The sequence below is a fragment of the Besnoitia besnoiti genome, chromosome III (genome assembly GCF_002563875.1).
Source record: "Besnoitia besnoiti strain Bb-Ger1 chromosome III, whole genome shotgun sequence".
Lineage (NCBI taxonomy): Eukaryota > Apicomplexa > Conoidasida > Eucoccidiorida > Sarcocystidae > Besnoitia > Besnoitia besnoiti.
This window is the reverse complement of record NC_042358.1, coordinates 3,624,743-3,651,053: the sequence shown is the minus strand read 5'-3', so window position 1 is coordinate 3,651,053 and position 26,311 is coordinate 3,624,743. Positions and strand designations below refer to the sequence as shown.

At 59.5% G+C, this 26,311-nt stretch overlaps 4 protein-coding genes across 4 annotated transcripts; 1 reads left to right on the top strand and 3 right to left on the bottom strand.

Annotated features, from left to right (window-relative positions):
* Positions 1-991: 991 nt before the first annotated feature.
* BESB_047930 (uncharacterized protein) lies at positions 992-2,135 on the top strand (the record flags this gene model as incomplete). The annotated part of the gene is made up of 2 exons (XM_029363244.1): positions 992-1,568; positions 2,062-2,135. 2 exons carry the CDS (start codon positions 992-994, stop codon positions 2,133-2,135), a joined length of 651 nt encoding a protein of 216 aa, XP_029220610.1.
* Positions 2,136-3,489: 1,354 nt separating this feature from the next.
* Positions 3,490-8,125, bottom strand: BESB_047920 (uncharacterized protein; the record flags this gene model as incomplete). The annotated part of the gene is made up of 2 exons (XM_029363243.1): positions 3,490-7,212; positions 7,646-8,125. 2 exons carry the CDS (start codon positions 8,123-8,125, stop codon positions 3,490-3,492), a joined length of 4,203 nt encoding a protein of 1,400 aa, XP_029220609.1.
* Positions 8,126-10,906: 2,781 nt separating this feature from the next.
* BESB_047910 (AP2 domain transcription factor AP2IX-3) lies at positions 10,907-11,392 on the bottom strand (the record flags this gene model as incomplete). Its single annotated transcript, XM_029363242.1, has 1 exon — positions 10,907-11,392. The coding sequence occupies one exon, from the start codon at positions 11,390-11,392 to the stop codon at positions 10,907-10,909; it is 486 nt and encodes a 161-aa protein (XP_029220608.1).
* Positions 11,393-12,303: 911 nt separating this feature from the next.
* On the bottom strand, positions 12,304-22,788 carry BESB_047900 (uncharacterized protein; the record flags this gene model as incomplete). The annotated part of the gene is made up of 6 exons (XM_029363241.1): positions 12,304-13,627; positions 13,702-14,165; positions 14,521-16,064; positions 16,330-19,800; positions 20,114-20,225; positions 20,665-22,788. 6 exons carry the CDS (start codon positions 22,786-22,788, stop codon positions 12,304-12,306), a joined length of 9,039 nt encoding a protein of 3,012 aa, XP_029220607.1.
* Between the last annotated feature and the right edge of the window lie 3,523 nt (positions 22,789-26,311).

Below are 26,311 nucleotides of genomic sequence, written 5' to 3'. Positions count from 1 at the left end.
GAATTTACCCGCATACACGGCCTTGAAACGCAAGCACGTTGGATGGGTAGGTCGTGGAGCGCGTTGTGGCTCCTGACAACAACGCCTCCGAGGTGGCCTGGAATCGCGGCATCAACAAGGAAGCTCACCTGGCCAGTTCCAATTCAGAGCAGTTGTTCATGAGATCTTGTACGTCAACCGTGATGGTGATGCAAGTCTAGAGTGCTCCCCTTACTAGGCGCACGGCGTGTGTTCTCAGCAGCACCCGCCTCGACCCAAAATAGCACTAGTGCCGCAGGCGCCCATAACCGAAAAGCTGAGGGACCAAATCTGGAGCACACTGATCTTGAAATCAGCAAAACATCGCATGCGGGATGATTCATTAGGTAATGGTGTTATAAGCAAAATACTTGATGCACCAGCAGCTCAAAAGGGTTGAGAGTCGGTGACCATTCGTGCTGGCCAAACCGCTAGCCGTGCAAGACAACTGGGGGGAGATGGGGGCGGCCTTCGCGTTGCGTTGGCGTTGTAGACCTGGCAACGGCAGCAAGGCTGGCTTTTCGTTGCGGGTCAGGCTTTTCGTTGCGGGTCAGGCTTTTCAGCTTTCATTTTGTGAGCATTTTCTCTCATTTCTGTCCTATCCACAGCAAGTCGGACGCGAAACTTCTTCGATTCCAAGTTCATAGCATGTGCAACGAGTGTTGGTCTGGACATAAGCTGTCTGCATGTCGGTAATTTTCTCTTTGCTGCCACGCTCAATCCTCGAGCTGGCAACGGTTGACCAGCATCGAGGACTGCCTCCAATCTCCGAGCAGACATGCTTGAGTCCTGTGCCCTGATATCAATCTTCTTCGAATGAGCAGCCGTATCTGCCTAATTTTGAATTTCCGCTGGTTCTGCAGCCATCTGCCGGAGAGAGCCGGCCAGGAGGCGACCGGTACTCGTTCTTGCTAAGGAACATTGCATAAAAAGGAACCAGTCACCGTGACTGTCGAATAAACGTCGCTGGGGAATGGCGGCCACCATGCAGGAAAGCAGCGAGCGATTGGTAGAGTCGCCAGATGATGACAGTATTCCTGGCGTAAAGGGCGCCAGTGGCTCTGGCTTCTCCGCGCTGTGGGACTTTCCAGCGAGGTCGTACGCCAAATATTTTGATGAGGAAGAAACGAAACAGTTCCGACAGTGCTCGTCGTGTCTGATGTTGCAGTGGGTGCTGAACGTTCTCTGCAACGTCGGAAACTTCGCCCTGGCTCTAGCCATCACGCTGCATCCAAAATGTCTTGACGGACGGTTCAGCTGGAGCACGGTGCACACAAGCATTAATTTGCTTGTCCTGACGGTCAGTATGTCGCTTGGTATTGCTGGTCTGCGGCACGGTTCTCCATCGAAACTCTTTCAAGCATGTGCAGGGCATCTCCTCCTCAGCGCTTACGAGCTGCTGCTCTTCGCTCGAGACCTCTGCATCATATCGTTCTCTACGGAGCGCGACCAGATTTATGTCTACTTCCGCGGTGGAGAATCTCACCGTGCTCTTTTCACCGGTGTCTGCGCAACAGCGGGCGTCTCCTGTCTACTTTCTATCGTCAACGGTAAGGACAAGTGGGCGGCGTGCGGCCGATCAAGGACACGAGAGCGGCGTGCGGCCGATTACGGAAGAGTTGGGAGGCTTCTCCCTTTCAACCACTGGACATATCAGTCTCTGAATTCGTTCTGTGAGACACATTCTGGAAAAGACACGCACCATTAGCGTCAGTGACATGCTTCTCTGGGTAGAGACGGAAGCAACACCGTAGCACCCTCGTGGCCATGACTTCTGAGGTCGCCTCTGGCAGTGCGGAAAGAGTCCAGAAAAGGGAGGTTCTCCAACTGAAGGAATGCATGGCGGCTCGCCACCTGTGTGAAATCAAGCTGCTGCATGCGTCGGCTGGAACTCGGAAGGACGACCTCAAACTGGCCCCGCAGCGCGTGGGAACACCTGAAACTGAGCCTGCCGCTTTTCAAGTGGATCCCACTTGCGACAAACGGGTGTGTAGTGTTTCTGCAACGCTCCGTGCTACTTTCCCTGTACCACTTGCGTCTCAGCGTACAAGCTCCGCAAGCTCACGACGCTCCTGCATAAAGCACTTCCTGAAGACGGGACGTACAGCCACGCGTAAACGATCAAGAGGAATACCAAGTTGCCACTCTGATCAGAATTGTTTTTTTTCCTGGCAAAGCAGCCGCCAGTCTATACGAGTTGGTAGTCATCTTGGCGCATTGATCTGTTTCGAAAGACGCATCTTCGCTTAGGTGACCCATCTGTGACGTAGCACGTCGTAGTGGATGCTGCCACTACAGCCACCCAGAAAACTCGCTTATTTTCGACGCCGGCCAAAGCAAGAGTGGCGAAGCGGGGCCGCGGGAATTGAGCGACGAATCCTCTGCTGGGTGTAAAGTAAGTCCGTGAGCCGTGATTATTAAAGCTGGCGCCGTTTGCGTTGCAAATCGGGCTAGCTGCAGTGCGGTGCAGAAAGTGTCCCTGCTTCGCATTTAACGTATAGCCCACGTCTTCCGTATAAAACAGCTGAGAAGGAGGCAGATGTACTGTAACCCAGTCCCGTGGACGTGTGCACGTGACCCAGGTCCCGTGAGGCACTCAGCGTACAACGTGCAGTGCTACATGAGCGCCTGTTGCTCACCTGTCGACTATCTAATTTGTTCATCCGTGAACATCCGAGGCAAATAACAAGAGATGAAGTTAACTCGGGAGCGGAGAACTGCAAGGCTCTTCAAACAGGTTCTTGCGGGTAACGTCAGAAGAATAAGTCGTAGACAAAGGGTGAACACATCGAATGTGGAAACGGTTCCGGGCATGCGCTTAGGAACCAGAACAGGAATTCGATGCTTTTGAGTAGCAAGTCGCCAGGATGAAATAGATGAGTGAAAGGTCCCGACAGGCTCCTGGCTAACACAGCAGCCTAAGTGGACACTGGCCAGATTGGTTGGACTAGCCTAGAGGTGCCTTACTTGACAATCGACTGGGTTCCTTCTACGGCTGGCTTATATGCCTGACTCATGTGAGACTGAGGGTATTCCATGTCGGTATGGTGCTGTCGCAGCGTCACACAAGGGCGTGCGACCATAGGGAAATTCCAAGATCACGAAATCAGTCCACGACCTCTTTATGGATGAACGGTTAAGTTATATCCCCCGTCGTACCTCCTTCGCGACACCATCCCAGATGCACGTCGCTACTGCAGAAATCCCGTTACTGCTACGTTCCGACGGCGTCTCGTGAATCGCTGGTACTGGGTCGCAGTACGTAGGCTTACTGTATTAACAGCCGCCCATACTGGCTTACAAAGCCGCATTCAAGGTTAGCGCAATGCCGCCGCAGACGCCTCATTGGGCACAACACGCAATGAGACATACAAATCGCCAGTGTAAAACAAGATAGCAGTTCGGCCACTGGCTGACGGTGACACCAGACCTAACATACTTCGGGGGAGTTTCCGTCATCGCTGTTTTGCTTCAGGAGCCCCTCCCTCTCCCGTGAGGAAGCTGTGCCGACGGAAAAATACGAACCATAGCTCTCTGCCGGGAGCTGGGAAGCACGGCCTTTCCAAGGCGCATTCTCAGAAACTCTGTCAATGCCTCTGTCACAGTCATCTCTGAGATGCGTCGAAGAACCTTCACTGAATATCCCCGTTCGGACAGAATAGGCTGACCACTATCACCACTATTGCCTGCAAGCCATTGCCCCGCTGGTTGCCTTGTCGCCTCTAAAACACTATGCGCGTTGTCGCTTGGCATCTGGCCACTGACTCCCTGCAGTGGCTGTTCGACAGGCGGGCGCATGTCTTCATCGACAATTTCCACGCGTGTAAGATGGAATCGGTGATCCGCGTCGTCAACTACCAGACCATCTCCACCACGGGAAAGGAAGCTATCTAGGACTCCAATAAAGACGACGTTTTCAGCCACAATTGTTAACTGCTCTAGGTGAGTGGAATTCATCATATAACTTCCGCCATGTCCAGCGCGCCGAACAAAGATAGGCAGAAGGTCGACGGACCAAGCGCTGCGCTCCTGCGTGTCCTTTGCCTTGGGAATGAAGATACGCTCTACGGGCACGCCCACCGAGTTTGCCACAGACCGCCTGAGAACGTCACCTTTCTTTGAGTAGCCTGCTTTCGAAACGTGCAATGGAAACTTGCAACTCGAGCCACACATCTGCGCGTCTCCCCTTCTTGGAATCTGACTACCCGCATCGGTCTCTGTGACTACCCAGAAATCCTCCTCCTCGAATTCCTCGTTACTCCAGTCTTCGTTTTGGGGAGACTGACTCGAGGAATTCCTTTTGACAGACCGCTCTACTAGCGTGAGGGGCACGACAGGAACAAATAGTTTGACGCGGGCCGCTGCAGCCCACAACCGTTCGGCCGCTTGCTTTGACTCGGATCCGGAATACTCGACAATGATACGTGCGCCAGCCATCTGAATAACTGATGGAGACTGTAATGCATCCTCCTTCGCGTCTGCCCGACAGCTGGGAAGGAGAAAGTGACTTCTGTCTACATGCTTGCGTCGTGGCGCCAGATTACTGGCGACTTGTGGCTCAGTCAATGTGTCCCCGGAAGTCAAACGCAGATAAGGAAAGAACTTTGCTGCCTCTTTTGTGACCAAAATACATTGACCGCTGTTCATTAGCCGTTGAAGACTATGCTGCCATATGGTCAGCAAATCCTCGATGGTGAGCTCCACGACATCCACTTTGTTGTCCCAAGGGAGAACTTCCCGTATGTGTTTTGTGGTTATTTTTTGACTTCCCTTGAAAGAGCTGCGAATGTTTCCTGAGGACTGTAAGGCAATCGTTGCAATCCAGGCCCTGCTGGCCCCTCCTCTTTTACGTGGCCATACCATCTGCCGACCGCCTATTCCGGAGGCATTGTCTTTAACTGGCATCGGTACAAAGTCCCCAGTAATCGCTCTCGCGAGATTCGTTCCTCTTCCCCTTTGTCTCTCTCTCTCTGCGAACGGCAGTTCAGTGGAAACGTCAACACGTAAAGCTTTTCGAACGACGACCCTCAGGGCATCTGTGATGAGGCGACCCATGGGGCATTCAGACCTTCTGCAGCTATCAAAGCTCCCATCTATGCCTTGTTCGCCGGCGAAAGCTACATATTCATCGGTTCGCTCACTGCGCGTCAGCGAACTATGGAGGGACGCCAGCACGGGGCACATCACCTTCGTGGTGAGAGGGAGCGAACACAGTGTGGTGTCGAGGCGCTCAGGTAACGTAAGAGCGAGCGAAGCAGGCGAGGAGACGCCGGATGTCAGCACCACCGCTTCTGCAACCTTTGTGGATTTTCCTGTCAGCACTTTCTTGTCAACATTGTGCACCCGCGGGGAGAACTGCATTGCTCCGGCCAATCCGAAGAGCGGAAGATGGTACAAATGCGGGCAGTCGCTGGGCACACGCTCGCATACAACGAAAACTTGCTGCATTGGTGAACTATAGGGAGCAGACGAACACGCGTGCTCTGTGTTCGAGTCAGTAGCGAGGACACCATTAATCGGCGCCATCGAGCGAGCTGGCTGAATGTCTTGCGCCGTCCGCCGACAGCGATATTCCGGGGAGCAGTGGGCATTTGAATACTTTGGCGGAAATCGGCGTGGATGAGCGAAATCTGCAGAGCCGCTTGCCGCGTACTGTGTGTGTTGCTGCGGAACGGCTGGCTTCTTTGTTTGAATCTGGCTTGCAGGGAGTGTGGGGAGTCCAGCGCTGAATTTCCTGTTCTCCGTGAAAACACTAGCACTTGTCGCGTTCGTCGACTTCTTGTGGTATTCCACCGCGGCGGCGAGGGTGGCATCGACATCCACATACGAGAAAAGAGGGTTAGATAGCTGGGATAGGCCCCCTCTCTTCTTGTCTCTATGATATGGAGCAAAGTGTAGATCAACCACTGTCACGCGCCTACCGTGAGAACCGCTTGTCACTATGAAGGTGCCGGTGTCCTTGCAGCCTACGTGCTTCTCCCGACCTTGACTGCTGTGAACTCCCGACGAAGTCCCCTCCCCGCTCGAGCTGTATTTCGTGGCTGCTCCGTAGACCCCGCTACAATCGAGGGCAGGGCTCGACGGCGGATTCCTAGCGCCTGCAGTCAGGGGGACATACGTAGGGAAATGGTCATCCGGTAAGATGGTGTGAGAGTGACCTGAAAAAATTAAGTCGAGCTCGCCCTCCAGAGCCTTTGCCAGTTCTTTCTCTGCCCTGAACCCGAGATGCGAAATGAGGACCACTGTGGGGTGGCAACCGGTCTTCACCTCGAGAAGACAACCGTATTCCCTGCTTTTCCCTAACCCCTCGAAGGAATCGGGTCTACTGATGAATGCATGTTCCCCTTCAGGCTGATTCACATGCTTCCTGTTCTCTCCTGAGGTGGCACGCAATATTTCGCCGGTTTTGTTGTTTTCCTCGCGCGCTTCTGCTTCCGTAGTTTTGCAAGGTATGGCTGTTGTGACATGCCCCTGACGGTAAGAGCGGAGTTTGGCCTTGTGCGGCATACGTGGATGGCCATGTTCATTGCACCTTGTTGTGCGAACCTGCTGAGGCTGTGAGATTTGCAGTCCCTGGGATAACTCCGCCTTCTGCAACTGGTCTCGCAATTTCATGTACGCTGCTCTGCACCGACTCAGTGTAGCACGAACGGTTTCTGCGACGTTCGGTCCTAGTATCCTCACCCCCAGAGGAGGAGACGCTAGCGAGTAGAGTTCTTCAGTCATTGCTCCGAGGAAACAGACTGCCGCAGCAGGGGACCCTAGACCGCGAAGACGTGTTCGTAGCTTGTCTGTTTCTAAATCTGGCTGCGGGAAGAATCGCGATTCTCCAGTCGGGTCAGCCACCCACAACGCGAACTCCACAATATATTGAGAACGCGGCCGGACAGAAGAACTCGCATTATCCTTAGTTCGCCTCGCTTCTTCGTCGTCTTCCATCGCTCCAGCGAGGCCATCCCTTACTTGTACTGGGGAGGGTAAACCTTCTTGAGGAAACATACCTGGCGTCGGTGCGCTTATGGCAGCCCCCCGTTCATCGTCACCGGATGGTTTTATGCCTGGTGTCAACTCGCCATCCTCGAAGCGCAGATTAGTGGCCACAAACGTCGTGAGGCCTTCATTTGCACGCATGAAATCATCCAGGTGGGTCCACGTGGATTTTATGTCATGGTTCCCTAACGCCGCGACGTCAATCTGCGAGACAAGCGGCGAGACACTCTCCACACAGGAAGGTTTGAGATATCGCTAAGAGTGGAGAGGCGAGTGGCGGACCCGGGCCGCATTCCAGATACGACCTCAGGAGGTACACTGAATACCGATAGAAACATGTCATTGAGCGTGAGGCTCGTTCCGGTGTCCTCTGAAATAAACACAGTTTTTCGTGGTCTCAGGTTCTTTTCGTTGGAATTTAACCTTTAAAGGCGTGTCGCGACCTGGCCAGACGTCACAAAATACGTGACTAGTGGAGCAGCTGCTCGAAAAACACAGTAAGACTCAGACGCCCCATTTGCACACTACTCCGGCGGTGACGTGCAACACTCTTCCCACGAGCGAACTACTACTTTTCCGCCAGCTAAATGTCAACAATCTGTATGAGATGCGTACCAGTCAGAAACTGGTCGATTACCTGAAGCTCTCTCAAAACTGCACCAGGGAGCACTCCTCCAAGAGCATCATACTCTACATGACCGGGGCTCATATCACCTCCAAACATCCGCAGAGCGTGAAAGACGCCCGTCCCTTGAGTTGGTCGCGAATCCCATTGTCTCCCATATTCTTGCGGCCCCTTTGTCAGGGAGCAGACCGAACCACACCCAAAGGTCTCTGTGTTCGTGCCTTGGCCGGTTGCCGGTGACTCGTCAGGAAGCCGGTCCGCTGCTGTACCTAGGTCACTAGTCTCAAAAGTCGCGCATCCCCCCTCGGGTGATCGGCACGCCGAGGCTGGACTGGACTTCTGGTTCTGCTGCAGCTTCAACGAAGGAACCTGCAGTTGATTGAGCAGCTCTGAAGGTGATCCCGCCGATGGCGCGTCATGTCCTGCTGGGCACAGCTCGTTGAGAATAAACTGCATCACAGCAGGGCGAATTGGGTGCCCCGACCCAAGCATACGCGTGGCGGACGTGTCATTGCAACACTGAGACTTTGTCGCCTCAAATACCTCAGAGGGGACTTCTACATCGTAGCTGGAGTGAAAATCAGAAAAGTGACAGAGTCGGAGGTGAACCGTGAGGCCGAGAGTTTCATTCCACTCTTGCACTCCTTCGTGGTCACGTTTCAAGGCCTCCTCAGGGGTACCCGATGAGAAAAGATTAATTCGGCAACGAGGATCAGTTTCAGTCCGTTGCACATGCTGAAGCACCCCTTCCAGAGCTGATGCAAATGATAATGTCGCTAGGTGTCCATGCGTCGACAACGGATCGGATAGGAGGACAGCACACATCAACGCAGCCCGCATGTTCAAGAGACTACCCATCTTCACGCGGACATGGCAGATGCGCGCCGTGCACGACGGTATCGTAAATAGGCTCACGCGTGACATACACGCATAGAACCTGCTTTTCTCGTCCACGATAAATGGCGTTAAAGCCGGTTTACCGAAAATATGCACACTCTCGACACTGACAGAAGTTCTGAAGGTGAGAGCCGCTTTAGAGCGACCACTCAGCACGAGCTATGTGGTCGCTCGGACAGAATCGAAAGAGGATGCGACTTTATAGAAAAAACAAGGATTTCCCTAATGAATGCGCAACTCAGGGTCTGTTTGGCTGTTTTCTCCAGGCTACATGCATACTCGTGATCCCAAGTACAAATCACTCGGGACGCCAGGGAGTTGCTGCAGTTGCAGTGACCACCGAGCGGACATAGGCTGCGACGTTCGCTGCCAGGCATAAAACAGAGTCTGCAACGTTTGCCCGGAAATGTAGGAGACTGCGTGCGGACACCGCACGACGATGCATTTTACTCCCGGTCCAGCGTCGAGAGTTCACCTTATGCATAACGCGCACCTCCCGCTTGAGAAAATATCTGGCATGGGCAGAAGAGGAGAAGGGAAAGACAGCCACTACCAGACACCCAGCTACAGACGGAAACGACGGGGGAAGTGAACCTGCTTTCAACCCTTCCCCACTGCTGATCCCCTGACGCTCACAGGTCAACGCCTGTTCAAATTAGCAGAGCATACACGATCATATGTGTTTGCAGATATGTGCAGTATGTGCAGGAAACATGCAGAACGCGGAAACCCGTCAGAATTTCCATGGCTCTCAGGAACCTTGGTGGTCCGCCACCACTTCATTCCGTATTGACTGCAGATCATAACCGCCAAACCCACTCAACGGAAAAGCGTAACGAGACAGCTCGTCGCGCATGCGGGAGATTTTTTTATCGAGTTTTGAGTTCGTCAAGCTGACGGACAGTCTGTATTCGATCATTAGGCACCCCCGAACATTTTGGTCTCCGACTACAAAAAGAGGCTCTCGGTTCTTCTTCTCCCTGCAATACAATCCGCAGACCTTACGAATGGTTCAGACTGTTCATCTGCGGGTTCAACCCTTCCTGTATGTGGCCGCAATGCGCAGTGCGGGGTCGCGCTTGCCTCATTCATGCCCCCCCCGCCTTGTCCGTGGTCGTTCCCTTCGAAGGAGACCGCCATATGGATTCCCTTCCTTTTCAGTGAAGGTCCCAGATGTAGATGTCCCTTTAACCTGCTGAAGAGCAGTCTGAAACCGATTCCTGTGTGCAGCGCCGCGGCGTATGAGCGCAAGTCGACTGGCTTGCGGAAGCAGTTGCCACCACTCAGAGCCTACTGCGTCGAGGCTGGACGACTCTACGAGCCCACGGCAGGCGGCTGTGCTGGCGACGGGAGGCTTCCTAATGTGCCCATCCTATATGAAGCGAACAGCGCAGTGTACTCAAGCACCCTTCAGGGGTGTTGCGCGTGGTGCGCACACTATTACATGCACCCAACAGCGGCGCCTACACTCCAAGGATCGGTGATTCTGATCAAGCACTTTACGCTAGGTTGTTCACGTTTTGTCTGTAGTCGCTGTGAGCTCCGGAGGGAGAGAGGTGCGACATTGCTCGCACACTAAAACTACACAACTACACACGTGGAATGGTGTCTCTTTACTTTTCTTTTCTTGCCCCGGAAGCTCAGCTGAGAGCTCCTGCGCCGCAGAGCGTAGCGTCGCCCACGTGAAAGCCGGCAACCTCACTCTGTATGATGATTTCAAACGTCGCGACAATCGCGCTTCGGTCCCTGTGCTGGGCACACGGAGAAATATAGTTAAATTCCAAATGGAAACAAACCACGGGAATCATAGTTAGTTCGAGTGCCGATCCCCCTTCTGCGCGCTGGACAGTCTATCGCAGCACCGACACCAGACTCCGAAATGGTACTGTCGGCCTCCGAGAAGCAGCGCTGAGCCTCAGAAACCAAAGACACTTTCAGCGGCCGGCCACAGTAGCTCCCTTGCAAAAATCCATTCAGGCGCCTCAAGCTAGAGCGCTTCACCGAGTGAACACATTTTCGCGGCACCTAGAGTGTTTCCTAGTTCTCGTCCGCTCCCGTGCTCCTCCACCCTGGGTTCCTCAGACAGCAGCGAGGGAGGCACAGAAGAGAAGAAAAGGACGCGCGAAGACGCTGAGCGTCCTCGCAGCCGAGAAGAGACATAGACTCCTCTTGCGTGGAAGACTACTCAGACTTGCGCCTCCACGGACGCGAGAGGCTGGCGCGGGTATACATCCTTGGAGGCGTCCTCTCCGTAGAGCGGCTCCACGAGGCACCCCAATGCAGAGAGACTCCCGGGCGCGCGGGAGCGGCGCCCGGCCTCTCCTCCCGGCGCTCCCTCATGCAGGCCAGAGCCTGCGACACACGTGGGCCCCAGAGTTAGAGCCCCTGGGCGTCAAGCTGTTCGCCGAGGGAAGCGACAAGGCCCATCATGTGAGCTTGCTCCGCCATGCTGAGTTGACTAGGGAGACTCATGGTTTTGACGCAGTCCGCGAAGATGAGGAGAAAGGACTCCAGCCCCTCGCAGCTGACGGCGTCCTCCACGCGCCGAATGTGGTTGCCCAGGTGCGTCACGTGTCTCTGCACGACCGCGGGAAGCAGCAACGGCGCGAGGTTCGCAAGGCACTTGTTCTTCAAGTCGAGCAGCAGGAAGCGGATGGCTTGGCGCTCCAACGTGAGAAGAGGCGCTCCAGGCTTGGCTTCGCACCCGGCGGGGCAAGGCCCGGCACCACAAAGCGGCGCCTCACCAGACGGGGACGAACGCAGGCCTGCGGCGGAGCTTCCCCAGTTCTCTCGATGCTCCTCAGAGGGCGTCGGCGAAGAAGGCGTGTCACGCCCTCCGCCTGGATGCAGGTCTTTGGCCATTGCGTCAGCGGGCGCCTGCAGACACGGACGCACGACTGAGATCGAGAGCCCATGACCCGCGCCGCCCGATGCAGGCTTCACGGTGATGCACAGCCCTCGACGAATGCATTCCCTGCCCCTAACTTCCGCGTCGCACGCACAGCACCCGACACTGTCTGCACCCACTTCGTTCGTCTTTTCACAGGCCGCCGGCTGCCGCCTTTTCTCCTCCCTGCTGTGGTCGCTCTGCTGACTCCTGTGCGCTCCTGTTTGCCACACCCGCCTGCAGCGTTCAGGCTATTCGTTCTGTCTTCCGCTCGGGGTTCAGGAGCTACATATCTACAGAGGGCCTTCGTTATCTAAACACACGATCTCCAGCTCGACGCTTCGTTACCTGCCCGGGTCGATGAGGTAAAAACACGTGCTTAGACTCAATGTTTGAGCCGAGAAGGCGAGAGTCGCTCGCCGCCGGTACCGGCGCCTGCGAGCCGCGGAAAAATGAGAGAGCCAGGGAGACAGCAGCGAATCCACGAGACAGCCGACCAGCCAGAGATGGAAAGGCGTGCATGGGAACGCGACTCCGCCTCCTCTAAAAGTCGAAAGAATGAGATAGGCCATTTGCCACCGATAATGGTCCGCTCAAGGACACGTGCTGGTGACTTCGTAGAGATGTGAGATGCTGACGCATACATTCAAATAGAGCCAGGCCCAGTCATTCACCCACACCTTCTTCACAAATTGCTCGCGGCGACCAGGGGGAACCCACCGTCTTTGCCTTCCTCACTGTACCCCGCGCAGCCCCAGGGCCCGGCGTCTCTGCTGTTTCGCTTGTCGTGGGGTGTTTCTAACGTCTGATACGGTTACTACGCCGCGTGGAAAAGCCGAAAAATCCCTTAGGTTTTGCAAAATCGTAACCTCCTACGCTGGCCTCCTTAGCGGTGAGGCCAGCCGCCAGAAAGCGGCCTCTTCCTGCGCGCACTCTGACCACCTTGAACCTTGATGCACTTTGCGTGGCTTCTCACCCAAGGATGGAGAGGCAACGCGCCCTCGCACGCGCGAGCTGCTGTTGGGACTTCTCCGGCATGTGGCGGGTTGCAGTCTGCGCGCCCCTCAGGCGCCCTCCCACGCGCGTCGACGGAGGGCGCTTCCCCTTCGTAGACCACGCAGTTGACTGTTTTGAAGCGCTCTGGGCCGCCCTCGCCGGCGTCTGTGCCTCCTCCTCCCCTGCCCGTGCATAGCTCCGCATCACCGTCCCTTTCATTCGCCCCATTGTTTTCGGGCTCTGGGTGACTGGCTGTCAACGCGAGGCAGACGCAGTTTCGTTCCTCGTCCGCCGCGCCCCTCCATTCTTCTCGCCTTCCTGCGCAGGCATCTGGCTCTGTTTCTCGCTCCACGTGCTCGTTCCGAGCCACCAATCCCTTCGCAAGGTCACCGGAGATCTCGCCCTGCAGCCCTCCCGCCGCCTCGTCGCCGTGTCGTCCGTCTCTTCCCTGGCCGCCTTGTTCCTCGCCTTGCGACTGAGTCGTCGCGGCTCCGTCTCTTTCTGCGTCTTCGCCCCTCGCTGCGTCTCTGCTTACTGCTGCTCGGCTCTGGACTGCGGTCTCCTCTGGCCTCTGAAAGGGCCCTAAAGCCGGCGGAGAGGTCGCGGGCGAGTCTCTAGGGGGCAGCAGCGTCGCCTCGCAGGCTGGCAGGGGCCTTGTGTCTGCTCGTTCGCGTTGCGGGTTTAAAGCCACGGGCTGCGGCACGGCGCCATCCTCCGGCGCAGAAGCGGCGACGAGGCCTTTGGCTTCCTTCTGCTCTCCCTGCTGAGCCTGGCGCAGCAGCAACAGCACCAGCTCTTGCTGGTGGTGCTGGAAGTGCGGCTGTCGCGGAAGGCCCTCTGCGTCGCTTCCACAGTCGCGCTTGTCCTCAGGGTCAGCAGAGAACGCGTAGCGCTCCTCGTTGGGACGCGCTCCTCCGCGCTTCGCGGGGAGCTCTTGCGGCGAGCCCTGCGTCTGTGGGACTCTCGGCGCTGGGCCTTCTGGCAGACCGCGCGAAGACGAGAGCGAGCACAGAAAGTAGGGAGACGAGGCAGACGGCAAATCGGAGCTTACAGGTCGAGAAGAAGGAATGCTGGCGTGCGCGGCGAGCGGCTGCCGGAAGGCGAAGCACGCCGCGGCCGACGGAGACGCAGACGGCGGCCCTGCCAGCACTGGGGCGAAGGAAAGCGGGGACGCGGAGGGCGGACTCGGGGGGGGAATCCCCGGAGCGCCGCAGCTGAAGAGGAGGCGCATGCGAGCGAAGACGGAGACACCGCAGAGGAAACGAGAGGCGGCGGCGAAGCTGCGTACGGGGTCGGAGGCGACTGGACGCCGCTCCCGTGGTTTTGGGGCGAGGGCGAGGGAGAGGCTGACGGAAGGAGGTGGACCGAGGCCGCACCAGGCGGATGCAGGAAGGGCGAAGCGGTGGGGGAGAAGGCGGGAAGGAACGAGGCAGCAGGTATGCCGAAAGAGGCTCCGAGAGGCGCAGAGGAAGCACGCGGCGAGAGGAGGGGGAGAAAGGACCGTTGCGTCACCGCAAGGTGCTGCTGAAAGTACTGCTGTTCCTGCCGCAGGCGCTCCATGCGTCTCCGCGCGTTGACAGCGAGGCGCCGCGCGCCAAAGAAACCAAAGTGCCGAATAGGAAAGTACTCCGCGCGCCGTTTCCCCACTGACGCGTCCGTAAACGTACACGCCCACCTGAGCTGCTTCTTATCGAACCAAATGCCTGGAACTCGCGCCAGACGCGACGCGTGGCGAATCAACACGCGCGCGGGCTGCCAGCACACACGCAAACAACTCAGCCAAACAGCGTAGCAGAGCGGTTGGGAATTCCGAAGTGTGCACGGAGGAAACCCTAAACCCTAGGAAGCGCACGCGCGCGGCCCCCCGAACCCCCTCGCTCCCCCGCACACACACACAGGTCTGTACGCGGAACTAAAGGGAGAGAGGAAAACAGGACTGTGTAAGTTTTCTCTCCTCTCGAGGGCTGCTTTGCCGTCGACACGAGCGACAGTCACGGAGTGCAGAGGCCGCTGGGGCCTGGTGCGAAGCGAAGACAGAGAAGCGCGGCCGGCTGCTGCGCGCAGAGAGACTGTGTGCTGGCGATTGCGAAGGGTGCCTCTTGCTCACCTCTTGAGAGAGTCGTTTGTCGGCTTCCTCGTCGAACATTTCTTCGTTCAGAGGGGCTGCGTCGTCGTCGTCGTCCCCGTTTTCGAGGGCTAGGGGCGAGTCAAATTCCTTTTTCGCGTCTTCCTCGCCTTCGTTGGCCCCTGCGTCATCGTCGACGAGCTCCGGCTCGTCCTGGGCGTCATCTGTCGCCTTCGCCTCCGCTCCATCGCCGTGAAAGAACTCATGCTTCCGCTTTTCTTTGGCGTCTGGCGTGGCCGTCTCCCCCGCCCGTCTCGAGCTGGCATTGTCGCACAAAGAAAAGGGGGCCATCTCCTCCGCGTCCCGCCGTCGCTTGCGACCTCGGCCGGACCCTGACAACGTCTCGCCTTCGTCTTCTCTTCTCAACTCGCCGCTCACAGACACCTCCTGCGTCTCCTCGCCGTCCGCCGAGAGCCCCGTCGGGCCTGTCTCCTCTCTGTTTTCCGCATTTTCATCGCCTCCGCCCTGGAACTCGCGGGCCGAGAGGCCCGCAGCAGCCTCTCCACAGGCTGAGTGCGTGACCGATGCCCGCTGACGGGGCGACAGCGAGCTCTTGAGAGAGGCAGATTCGGAGAAGCCGTTCTGGGAGTGCGCGGATTGCGCCTGGTGTTGCTCAGCCTCTCTTTCATGGACGCTGCGGGAGCGCGCTGCCTCTTCTGTCTCGCCATCCGACAGCGCGTCCTCCGCCAGCCTTCCATGCGGCGCCTGCAGCTCGCTGGCCGTCCCGCCTCGCTCTTCGCACTCTCGGTTTTTTCGCTCAACTGGGTCCGCTTTGCTTTCCGAAGCTCCCCTGCTAGTCTCGGCCTCGAGTGCTGCCAGCTCGTAGAGGGTTTCGCCTTCTTCCTTAGCTGCCACCATGCGCTCGCTTGCGTGACTGGTGAGCTGCGGGACTTCTTCGCTCCTGCGGCTGGGCGCAGATTCGATCGAGACTTTGGCGCCAAGCAGCGCATGACCTTCTGCCTTGTGGGGCGGCCCCGAAGCAGCTGCCGACGCGGCTGCCGCAGCGGAGACAGGTGCGCAGGACAGGAGCGGGGGAAACGCAGGCGGCGCAGCCGCCGGAGGTTGGAAATGAGGCGCGGGAACGTAGACGCAGGGCTGCGATAACGGACTGGAGTGGGGGACGGAGGCGGGCGCCGCGGAAGAAGACGAGACCGGAAAGGGGGGCCCGAGACCCGGGGACGAAGACACCGCCGGCGACGCGATTGGAGGGCTGGACGCGGCGGCCGAGGGAGCGGCTGCAGCGGATCTTGGAGGCAAATACGAAGCTTGGAAGCCTGGCACAGCGCCTGGGAAGGGGCGCGCGCCGGAGACTTCCCAGGGCAGGGCGGAAGGCAGACGCGAGAAGGGCGCGGCGGAAAGCCCAAAGGGCGCACACGTAGAAGATAGTAACGCGTGGGAGAGCAGCTGCTGCTGGAGGTGGGCTTGCTGCTGAACGTGGGCGGCGGCGAAGCGAGTGCTGCGAGGCACGTGATTCGCGTGTCGGGCCTGAATTGCCAACCGACGCGCTTGATCGTAGCCGTACTTGCCTGCACAAGACAGAGAAATCCACGGCTTCGGAAGAAATAAAGCAGGGAGACGCGTAGATCCGCGGTCTGAGGGCACCCGAGAACGCGATACAAAACAGAGACTGGCGCCCGACAGAAGCCGCGACCGAGCTTGGCGCCTTAGCGTTCCCCGCATGCCGGCCTGCCCCCTGCCGCCCCTCGCAGCTGACCTCTCCTCGTCTCGTGCCTAGACAGTCGCTCTCTCTCTCCCTCTGCTCCTCTACTTCGGAGAAGAAGGGGGACTCACCTACTGGGAAGTACTTGGCCTTTCTCTGCCCCGTGGTGTCGTACCACGTCGCTTTCCACCGCAGCGAGTGCTTGTCGAAGTGGATGCCGGTCGTGTGCGTCAAGACGCCGGTGAGCGGCAGGGAGACTGAAGCACAGACCCCAGAAAGGCCCGGCCCCACACCGCCGCTCGCAGGGTTGGGGGGGAGCCGCGCGGCGCAGGGCCTGCCCGCCTGCGCCCCCGCGGGCAGGCCGGGCGACGGAGACGCCGCAGGCGCGCACGCGGAAGACGGCAAAGCGGAGGCTGAGAAGGAAGACGTCGAGGCAGGCAAGGCGGGAGAGGCTGAAGACGGAGGAGGAGAGGAGACAGTGGGACTGGATGAAGACGAGAGACTCAAAGGCAGAGACGCATGCGAGGCAGGCATGCCATACGATGGGGGGCGTGCGCAGAGAGAGGGAAGCGGAGGCGACGCAGAAGCCGCGGAAGACGAATCAAGGAAGATAGAAGCACACGAAACAGTACTGTTCTTGCCTCCTTCGGCAGGCGCACACTGAGACGGGAAGTGCGGCTGGGGACCGAGCGACGGGCCCTCGCGCTCTCGCCGTCGACCCGAAGCGCCCGAAGACGGAGACGGCGCCGGCGACTCACGCGCAGATCCGGAGGCGCAGAGTGGTCCGCGCTTCGGAACGGAAGAAGGACTCTGCGCAGCACCGGACGCGCCCGAGACCAGCGGAAAGCGTGGCGTGGGGGGGGCGGGCAAGCCGAAGGAAGACGGGGGCCGTTCGTCAGCCTCCTCTGCCGCCCCGCCTGCGGGCGCCGAGGGAGCCGTGAAGCGGCAGGCAGAAGACGGGAAGAGAGCCACAGCGTCCTTAGTGGGGAAGGGAGGCGGGCGTGAGATATGCGACGACGCTTGCGTCGCTTGATCTGCTGAGTACAACGGAGGAGCGGAACTGCAGCGTGGCCTCTCGGAGGTAGAGCCGACTGCCGAAGAATTCTCTGTCTCGCGTGGTTTGAGCAGCGCGCTGGTGCCGCTGTGCCGCATCCCAAAGGAGCCCAGCGACTCGCAGGACGCGGCGCCTCCGTCTGAAGGCCCAATCGATTTGCACTCCGCACTCGCGCTGGCCCCGGGCGAAGCGAACGGCGCGATGTCCGAAGACGACCTCGAGGAGAAACCTGTGCCGGCGACAGGTGCACGAGGAACCAGGGACGCAGGCTGAAGCGAGGCAGACCCGCAGGCAGCGGAGGAGAAAGGAAACGTGGTGCGGCGCGGCCCGGGGCTCTCAGCCGCCGCGGCGGCGCTAGCCATCCCCTTTGAGGAGCCCGACGAGGGCGGGGGTAAACGGAGGCGTGCCGAGGGAGGGACACAACACGCGTTGGCGGGCGAATAGGGGAAGAGACCCTGAGGGAGACATCCCACAGGCCCCGGATCCCTGTTGCCCTGCTGGGGAGCGCCGCCTCCTTTTTCTGCGTGGCTGTCAGATCTGCGCGCGAGGTCTGTAGCCTCTCTCTGACTTTGATCTTCGAGCCGTTCACACTTTTCCACTGCGGCTGGTTGGTGCCCACGGGCCTCGGCTGCGTGCGCGCAGACAGAAGAGACGCGGCGGCGTTTCGGTCTCCTGCGTATGGTGAATGGGACCCCACAGGGATAGAGAGAGGCGGAGAAGCCGTCTTCGTCGTCCGCGTTTGTGGCCGCCTGAGCTTCGGTGTTCCGGGCCTCAGCACTCCACAGGCGCGGCGCGCTGGCGCTCTGTCCGCCCTCGGGGCAGCGGCGGAGGGAGGCCGCTTCGCTTTCGCGCGGCGACGCCCTTCCGTGCTTGACACGCGGCGACCGATGAGAGGAAGAGCGTAGTCGAGCCTCGGCATAGCACCGGAGATCCACGGTGCTACCCCACTCGCGCTCGGCTTCCTCGCCTTCTTTGCTGTCTTCGCTCCTGTCTTCAGACCCGCCCTCGCCCGGGCTCTCGATACTACCTGCGACTGCCCGCGCGGACGCTGGATGCGAGTCACCAGGAGTGGAGGTGCTAGATATCGATTCACACCGAAACGCAGAGGACCCCGCCGCATGATCGCGTTCGCCTGCCGCGTCTCTCTCTGCCTGGGCCCCGCGTTCGCGGCTGGCGCTGCTGTCGTCATCGCCTCGCTTCGCCTGCCTTCGGTCTAGCCTTCGGATTATGCTGGCGTCCCGCTGGGCGTTGCAAGTCTCGGCGAGTTTGCCTCCGCACTCGGCACCCGCGAGTCCAATCGCATGCGCCGGCTGCTTTTTCACGTCCTCGCCTTCGCAGTGTCCATCGCGCTGTAGGTCGGGTTGTGGCGTGCTGCGCACGGGAGGCCTGCTGCGACAAGATTCTAGCGAAAATCTTGGGGACGTGCCGTCTCCGTCTTGGTCTGTCGCCGTCGCAGCTCGTTCTCTATCCTCAGAAGAGCTGCGCGTGCTATCCGCCCCCGGTCTCCCCGCATTTGCATGCGGATCCCCTCGCCCGCCCCCGTGGAGCGAGAGACACGCCTCCGTCGGCGTCGAGCCCATGATGCCGCTGCCCCCGCCGCCTTCCTGCCTCCGCTCAACCAATCTCAGCCCCGAGACAAGATCCACAAAGCTCTCTCTCCCGCCCTCCAAAGGCGCCGCGGAGATCAATCCTGCCTCGTCGAGCCCCGGGAGCTGGCCCCTGGGCCCCCCGCAGGGCTGCATGCCTGCGGCCGCGCCCCCTCCTCCGCCGAGGCCGGCAGGACTGGGAGAGAGAGGCACGCCTGACATCGCCGGAGAAAATGGCAGTCTGTCCGCCCTTCTCGCGCCACTATCGGGCTCCAAATGCGAAGACTCACTTTTCTCCGCAAATTGTGCGAGACGCGGCGCTGCATCTGCACCGGCCTCCGACCGCGCCGACCCTGCGCCGCAGTCCCTTCCGCCGGGGGCAAACGGGCCTTGGGGGCCGTACAAGGGCGACAGCGAGAGACCCTCGGGGGCACCGATGAGTGATTGGTTTTCCTGCCCTTCGGAAGGCACCACCTGAGCAGGCACTGAACTCGATACCCCGGACGGCTCTAACTCGCTTCCTCGCGGCGCTGACGGCGCGGCGGGACCTGGCGGAGCTTCAGCGTCTCCCGAGGGGCCTCGGCGCGCCAGCGCCGGGCTGAGGGCGCCGGGTCTCTGCGTAGTTGCCCCTGTTGCCGGCTCACGCCGGCCGTCCAACGTCAGCTGCTGCAGCCGGTCAATGCGAGAGAAGGCGTCCATCGCTTGTCCTTCCTCGCCCGTCCTGCTGCTTCCCCGTGGCGGACAGGGAGTTGGGGAGGCCGCGCGCGGGGCTCCAGTGCACGCTGGAAACGCCGTTGCGGGCAGCGGAGGGACTCTCAGCGGCGTGATAGGGACGGTGGAAGACGAAGGCAGAGAGGATAAGGGAGAGGCCGGCAGTGGGAAAGAAGAGAGCAAAGCGGAAGGCGGCAAGGGGCCAGGGGGACTGACGCCCGCCGTCCCCGCCAGCGCTGCCGCCCGCATGGCTGCAAAGAGACAGATAGAGGATAAGACCGCTCTTCAGGCCTCGGAGCCCCGCCGTGACCCCACGAATCGCAGTCCCCTTGAGATAGAGAACGTGAAGGTTCCTACGAACGAATGAAAGCGTTCAGGTAAGATGCGAGACAGGCGGGAAAGGAAGGCCTACCGCACGCACTTGCGCAGTGCCCAGGGGTGAGCGCCACACAGGCAGGCGGCGCACGTTCAAAGGCCGACGCGAGAGAAAGTGACGAAGAGAGAGAGGCCTCTCGCTTCACGCAAACAGCATGTAGAGACAGCGGCAAGGCATGCATGTCGTACCTTGTTTGAAGTGCACAGCTAGTCGATAGCCTTCAGCAAGGCCGAAAATCTTGACAGGAAAGTACTTCGCCACTCGGCGCCCGTGCTGTGCCCAGCCAACGGACCAGCGGAGCTGAGGCCACACGCAAGTGGCGCCGACATACAACACGCACGCGAGAGCTCAAACCTTCTTCACACGCTCGCCTCCCGTTGCCCTTCGTTTCTGTGCTAGTGGCTAGCATTAGAGACCCCGAAGAGGCGTCCTTAACACGCCTAGAAAATACACACTACTTCAGAGACACATACATGCAAGTGTGAAGGCACTTGGACTACCGCAGTCTTGTCTCTGCCGCGTGTGGGAACTTCCGGTTGCAGTGCATATGTGCCGCTGGCGCTCCCGCTTGGCTATCTGGACAGGAGCTCGTTTCTTCGCACGAAGAAGAACGCAAAGCTCGCGAGGCAGACTTCAGAAGGCGGTGAGGCCCTGCTGAGCAGCCAAGACCTTTCGGATCTTCAGCGCGCGTTTCTTGCGCTCGCTTCAGGGTCTCCGTGGCTGCTCCTTTCGTGTCTACCTGGTGCTTGTCAAAGTAGATGCCTGAGACTTTCGGGTACGTGACGGCCTGTCGAATCAGCTCGCCCACTACGCGCGTTCGCTCGCGCTTGTATAGGTCCTTAGAGGCGCCGCTGCGCAGCACGTCGAGCTGCTCCAGCAGGACTCTCCCGTCTCCGTTTTCGCGATCCAGAAAGAGCCCCGAGCCCCCGCCGAGGCCCCGCATCCCCCCCTCACCGCCCTGCGCCCCCGGCGGGTCTCCGCCTGGCGCCGCGAAGCCCGGATAGTATCCGCAGCGGAGACTCGCGCCGATGGGCCCTGCGTCTCCGGCGGACGCCTGCGCGACGTCGGCGAGGACTGCGCCAGGGGCGAGGGCCTGAGGGAGGGGGGCATTCTGCGCCTCGCCGCCGAAAAAAATCTGCTGGCAGGCTGCGGAGGCCTCGGGCGCATTGCCTGACAGGGGAAACGGTGAAGCGGCACCGCCGGGCGGAGGACACGGAGAGGGGGTCGCGAGGAGAGACGTCGCGGCGGAGACCGACGCGTTCACAGCGGCCTGCGCGCGCTGTGGAGGAACGAGAGACAGCTGCGAGAGAGAAGCCCTGTCAAGGGCACTGGGCCCGTGGGCGAAGGGCGCGCCTGTCGCGGTCGCTTGGGCTCCACAAACCACTCCCATTCCCACGCCGCCGGCGCCGGCCGCTGAGGCGGCCCGGTGGTGGGGCGGGGGCGCGGCAGGCAAGAGAAGCGACTTAGCCGGTGGGCAGCAGCCGATAGAGGGCGCGCAGGCGCCAGAAGGCTGCGAGGAGGGTAGAGAGCAAGACGAAGCAGCGGGCTTGCCACAGGGCGGGTGGGTGTCTCCATAAAAGTGACAGGGCGGGGCGTCCGTCGCTGCGTCTGGGGCGGGCGCGGGAGGCGGCACAGAAAGAGGCTGCGGGACCAGGTTGGCTGGAGGAGCAGAGGGAGAAGAGAAGGGCGACGGGCTGCAGCCCGACGCAGTTTGAGGGAGCGAGTCGCAGGCCGAACGCGGACTGACCGTTGGCCGCAGAAGACAGAGGCCGCAGCTCGCCCCTTCGGCGTGCTGGCGGGGCGCGGCCTCGCCCGCAACTGCACAGGGCGCGAGTGTGGGTTGCGGGGGAGACGACGCAGCGGGCGGGAAGTTGAGCGATAATAGAGACGGAGGGTAAGAAAGCGGCGCGCGGAGAGGTCCTGCGCCATAGCGACTGCCTGCAGAGGAAGCCTGGGCCTCTGAAGCCGGAGACTGGTTGGAAGGCGCCTCCTCGTAGGAAGGCGAGTAGAGGGAGGGATACGGAAGATGAGCGAGCCTAGGCTGGGGCGCAGGGAGAGCAGAGCCCGGGCTCTGAGAAGACCAAAACAGGGGTGCTGGGGAAGAGGAGGCGGGCGAGAGAGAGGGAGGCTGCGATGGCGGCGGATAGTTCGCCACGGCCGAGGACGGATGGTAGTCAGGGGATCCAGGCACTGCATACGGGCCACAGCCGCTTTTGCATGACAAAGGAAAGGTCATTCTCGCCGGCGCCGAGGCTGCCGGAGCGACATCGTTCGAATGAGACGCAGGAGGATCAGCTGGAGTGTTCACAGCTACAGTGGAAGGGGCCGCGATGTCCCCTGTCTCCTCGGCAGGCGCCCCTCCCTGGCGGGCCAAGAGCCCCCGCCCCGCGACTGCGAGTTCGGCTCCAGCGCTAGAGGGAGCATGCGCCGTCGCGGAGCTAAGAGGGCCGCGCGCAGAGCAGAAGAAGTTTCCACGCGTGGCGATTCGAGAGGAAGGAGAGGGCACTTCACCCTTTCCAATCCGCTGCGGACACGGAGGCTCTTCATTTTCTGTAGTCTCTCCCTGGCAATAGCAACTCGCCTCGGACCTGCGTCGTGTGTCTCGCGCATCCTCCACGCGCTCGCTTGCGCCTGTTTCTTGTTCGAGCTTGCCGCTGCCTCCGGCTGACCCTTCGCTCGCCGCGTATACGAGCGCGGTGCGTTCAGCTCCGTCGCTGCCGCCATTCGAAGCGCCCCTATGCTCGAAGACAGAGAGCTGAGGCTTCACTGCACAGCTGAACAGGGTCTCGCTGGAGGTTCCCGCCCCCGAAAACCCACAACCGCTGCCCTCCAAGTCTGGCACCTCGACGGTCGGCATTCCCATTTGCACTGCGTGAGGCTGACAGACGGGGATTCGCGCAAGAGGCCGCGCGAGCTCGGATCCGACTCCAGAGTCTCCTCGCTGCTTCGTCGCCCCTGACTCAGGTAAGCGGCTCCCGTGTGCCGGGATTTCAGCGAGCTGAGGCTTCGACAGCAGAGATCGCGTAAAGGATACGGCACACCCGGCAGCGAGTACAGCGAGCCGCGGCACGACTTCAGACGAAGTCGGCGACCAGGTTTGGTGTTTGTGTCTTGAGTAGGCATGCTACTAGTACCTGGCCATGCCGCCTTTTTAGCAGCGCTCGTAAGGCTGAAGGCCGTGGAAAGGGACGAAGAAGCGTAACTTGTCAACTCTTTTCTGTCCTTGGTGCGTCTACAGGAGGTCCTTGGAGGCATTCCTGCGTAGTTTAAAACGGATTCAAGTTTTTCGTCAGTGGCAGATTCATTCTGTCAAACATATGGATGTCTATACAGACGCACAAGAAGAGGTCTGTGATTGCAGGCGCCATGGGCGCTGCGGGCCAGGGGGCCACAGTATCGTAGCTACAATATTGTCTTCCAATCTATTTTCGAGGCGCAACGGAGTCGCTTCTTCACCCTGCGTTCTTGCTGTCCTTGATGCTGCATTTATGGTACATTTAGCGGTGTAATAACAAGGCCCAGACAAGTGTTGACGAAACACAAGAGACAAGTAAAAATCTCGTAATCGGTCCGTTTGACAAGACTGCCCGCAGTAGGTGCCCACTAAGTAGTACCGGATACTGGCAAAGTCCGGTCTGCGTACTTCCCCCATGCGTCTCCGTGATGCTGCTCTTTTTGATGACTTGAAAAAGACGTTCGCATTAGCAAGCAGTTTTCGAGATGCTCACTCCGGGAACCGCACCTTCCAGCTCTCGATTCGTGTGCCAGATGGCTCAATCTCGCGCTGTTCATGAGACGCCCGCCATCGCTGTACGAGGCCGCGTGCCAGTCCCCACGAGACAACGCAGGCACGGAAGAGCTCTTTCGCTCCCTCGTGGACTCGTTATTCTTTTTCTCCTCACTGTGGAGGTCGGCATGTGGTGACGGGGACCGGAATACTTGCGAGAAAATGCAACTCAGCGACGGCCAGTGACACGCGCCACCGCGATTTCTGCGGTGTATGTACACCGTGAAGGCGCGTGGACCGCTGGAAGACGGAGACACAGGCCTACGGCATTTCAGAAGGCTCACACGCCGAAAAACAAGCTGCCTTAGTCTCCGCCGTTTTCGCGCGCACCTCGTTGACGCAGCCGCCCATCGCTCGACGCCGTCCAGCGCGGACGACGAGGCACGCAGGCGCGTAGGGTCGAGAGAACCCGGGAGCGTTTTTCGGCTCCACGCAAACCAACACACTTTCTTGCCTCGTTTTTCGAGAAAAGGGGAGAGCGCGGAGACTCGAAAAGACCCCAGCCAGATGACACAAGAGAAGAGACGTGCTTCTAGGGAGAGCATTAAACGATGCACTACAGAGCTCGGGGCAACATCTGCCGTCACCACTCAGCAGCTCACGCTGATGCGTGCCTTTTCCGCTCCCTTTGCCGCGGGAGGCGTTTCCCTCGCTGCCCCTCGCCGCCCCTCGCGCTTTCTCGCGGGGCCCCGCCGTGACCCTCTCCTCAGCATCCTCTGAAGACGTTTGCGGCTCACTGCTCGCTGGTGTTGCCGGCGACGCAGGACATGCCGCGGGCCGTGTGCGTACCTAATGTCTTCTGTCGGGCAGCGCAGCGTCCCGCTCGCCGCATTCGAAGTGCCCACGGCAAGCTGGGGAAAGCCGCAAGAGGAAATGAAATCGACTGCATGGTGTGTCAGCCATACACCAGAGCTGCAGCGAGGTCACAGATTTCTCAAAAATGAGCTCTGAATGCCCGCCTACCGCAGAGATGGGCACCTGATCCGGCTCGATGGTGCGCATTCAGCGCGCGCAACTGGGACAGGAGGTGTCCGCCATTCCATGCAACTCGGGCTCCACGAATTACAGAAAGAATGTTCAGCTGTTTGCACTAAGCCGATGCGGCGGATTCTTCGAAAGGCATGCATCATTGCTCAAGGCACGAGCTTCTTGATAGCGCTGTGCAGACCGGGAAGGCCGACGAGGACGGGTCCGAATGAGCCTCCGGCGCCGACCCCGGGCGCCGGCACACCAACATTTAGACACCCGCGAGCAAGACTCGCAAGAGGCGATCCCGCCGAAAGATTTGAAGCTTCACTTGGAAACAGCTTCTGACTGCATGGAGTAAATCCTAAAAGGCCGTGACATGCGGTGGATCGATTCAAGGAAACGGTCACACAATGCTTTTTCCACGCCTGCAGACTCTTGAAAGGCGAGGAAACCATTGCAGGGGCGGGCGAGCGGCCGTTCTACAGGTTAAGCGTGTTCATCGGGTGACGGTTTTGTGAGCCTCAACGGCAGCTCTGGCGGAGGTTTCACGCAGATCTCAAACATAGCGCCGCCGCAACTGCCCTGATCCGCAACCTAAGATTTCGCTGTTCATTCTCCGATCAACCGCCCCTTCGCTAGTACTGGCAGCTTCCACCGAAGCGGCGGACCTAGGCCTGAACAAGCGACTGGGATTTTCCCGAGCTGGCCATTTCTGCCACAATGTGATTCTGTCAGGCTACTCTCCTCCACGCTGGCTGATAAATGACAAGCCCTCAATGACACGATCCATCCAGTCGGTCCTTCGGCACACATCCGACAGCACACATGAACCCGCACGCCCACTGCGAGTAGGAGGGCGTCACGAGGCACCACCAATGAGAACGAACACAGAAAAAGTATTTTTTCTTCGCCCTCAGATCGAGAGAGCAGAGAACGCAGTCGTATAGGCCCAGATATATCGTAAAATTGTCTTAGCTGACCGCCCTACGCTGGCGGTTCTGCAAACTGCGTGACACTGCAAAGTGGTATCGTGTCCCAATCGGTTAGTGCCTTGAATGTCTACTCCCAGAGATGTAATTTCATTTTGCGCGGGGGCTAGAGAGCCTGCGAGCCCCAGACTGCGGAGATAGGCCGGAGTGAAGCACGTATCTCCGACCCTTCCCGCCCAACCCGCCCCAATGTGTATTTCCTCAAGGCTAAGGATGCATCCTGCCACTGCCTCGTACATTCCAAGGGCCGGATATACGCCTGGCAGGTCGCGCGACCGCCAACCGCCAGCAGCTCGGTTACGCCCTCGGCTATGATTTGCAGGAAGGACCTGTCTCCGGGTCCTGAGTTCACTAGTGAAGCTTGCGCAGGGTTCTCCGCAGTCCGAGGCGGCGACTCTGTTTTACATCCAGTGTCCTCTGCTTCGCTTGCGTAACTGCCTACATGCATCCCGCGTCCTTGGGTGCGCCATTCTTCACATACTGTGTGTCGTAGCTACGTGGTATTGCTGAATGGACGCCAGAACGGTCAAAAAAGACCGAAACGTGAATTCTTCTGCGATGGCGTTGCGGAAGAGTTCCTCGCAGCGGCGCACCAGAATCGAACCGCCACCGCAGTCTGCTGCCCTGTGCGGGTGATGCCC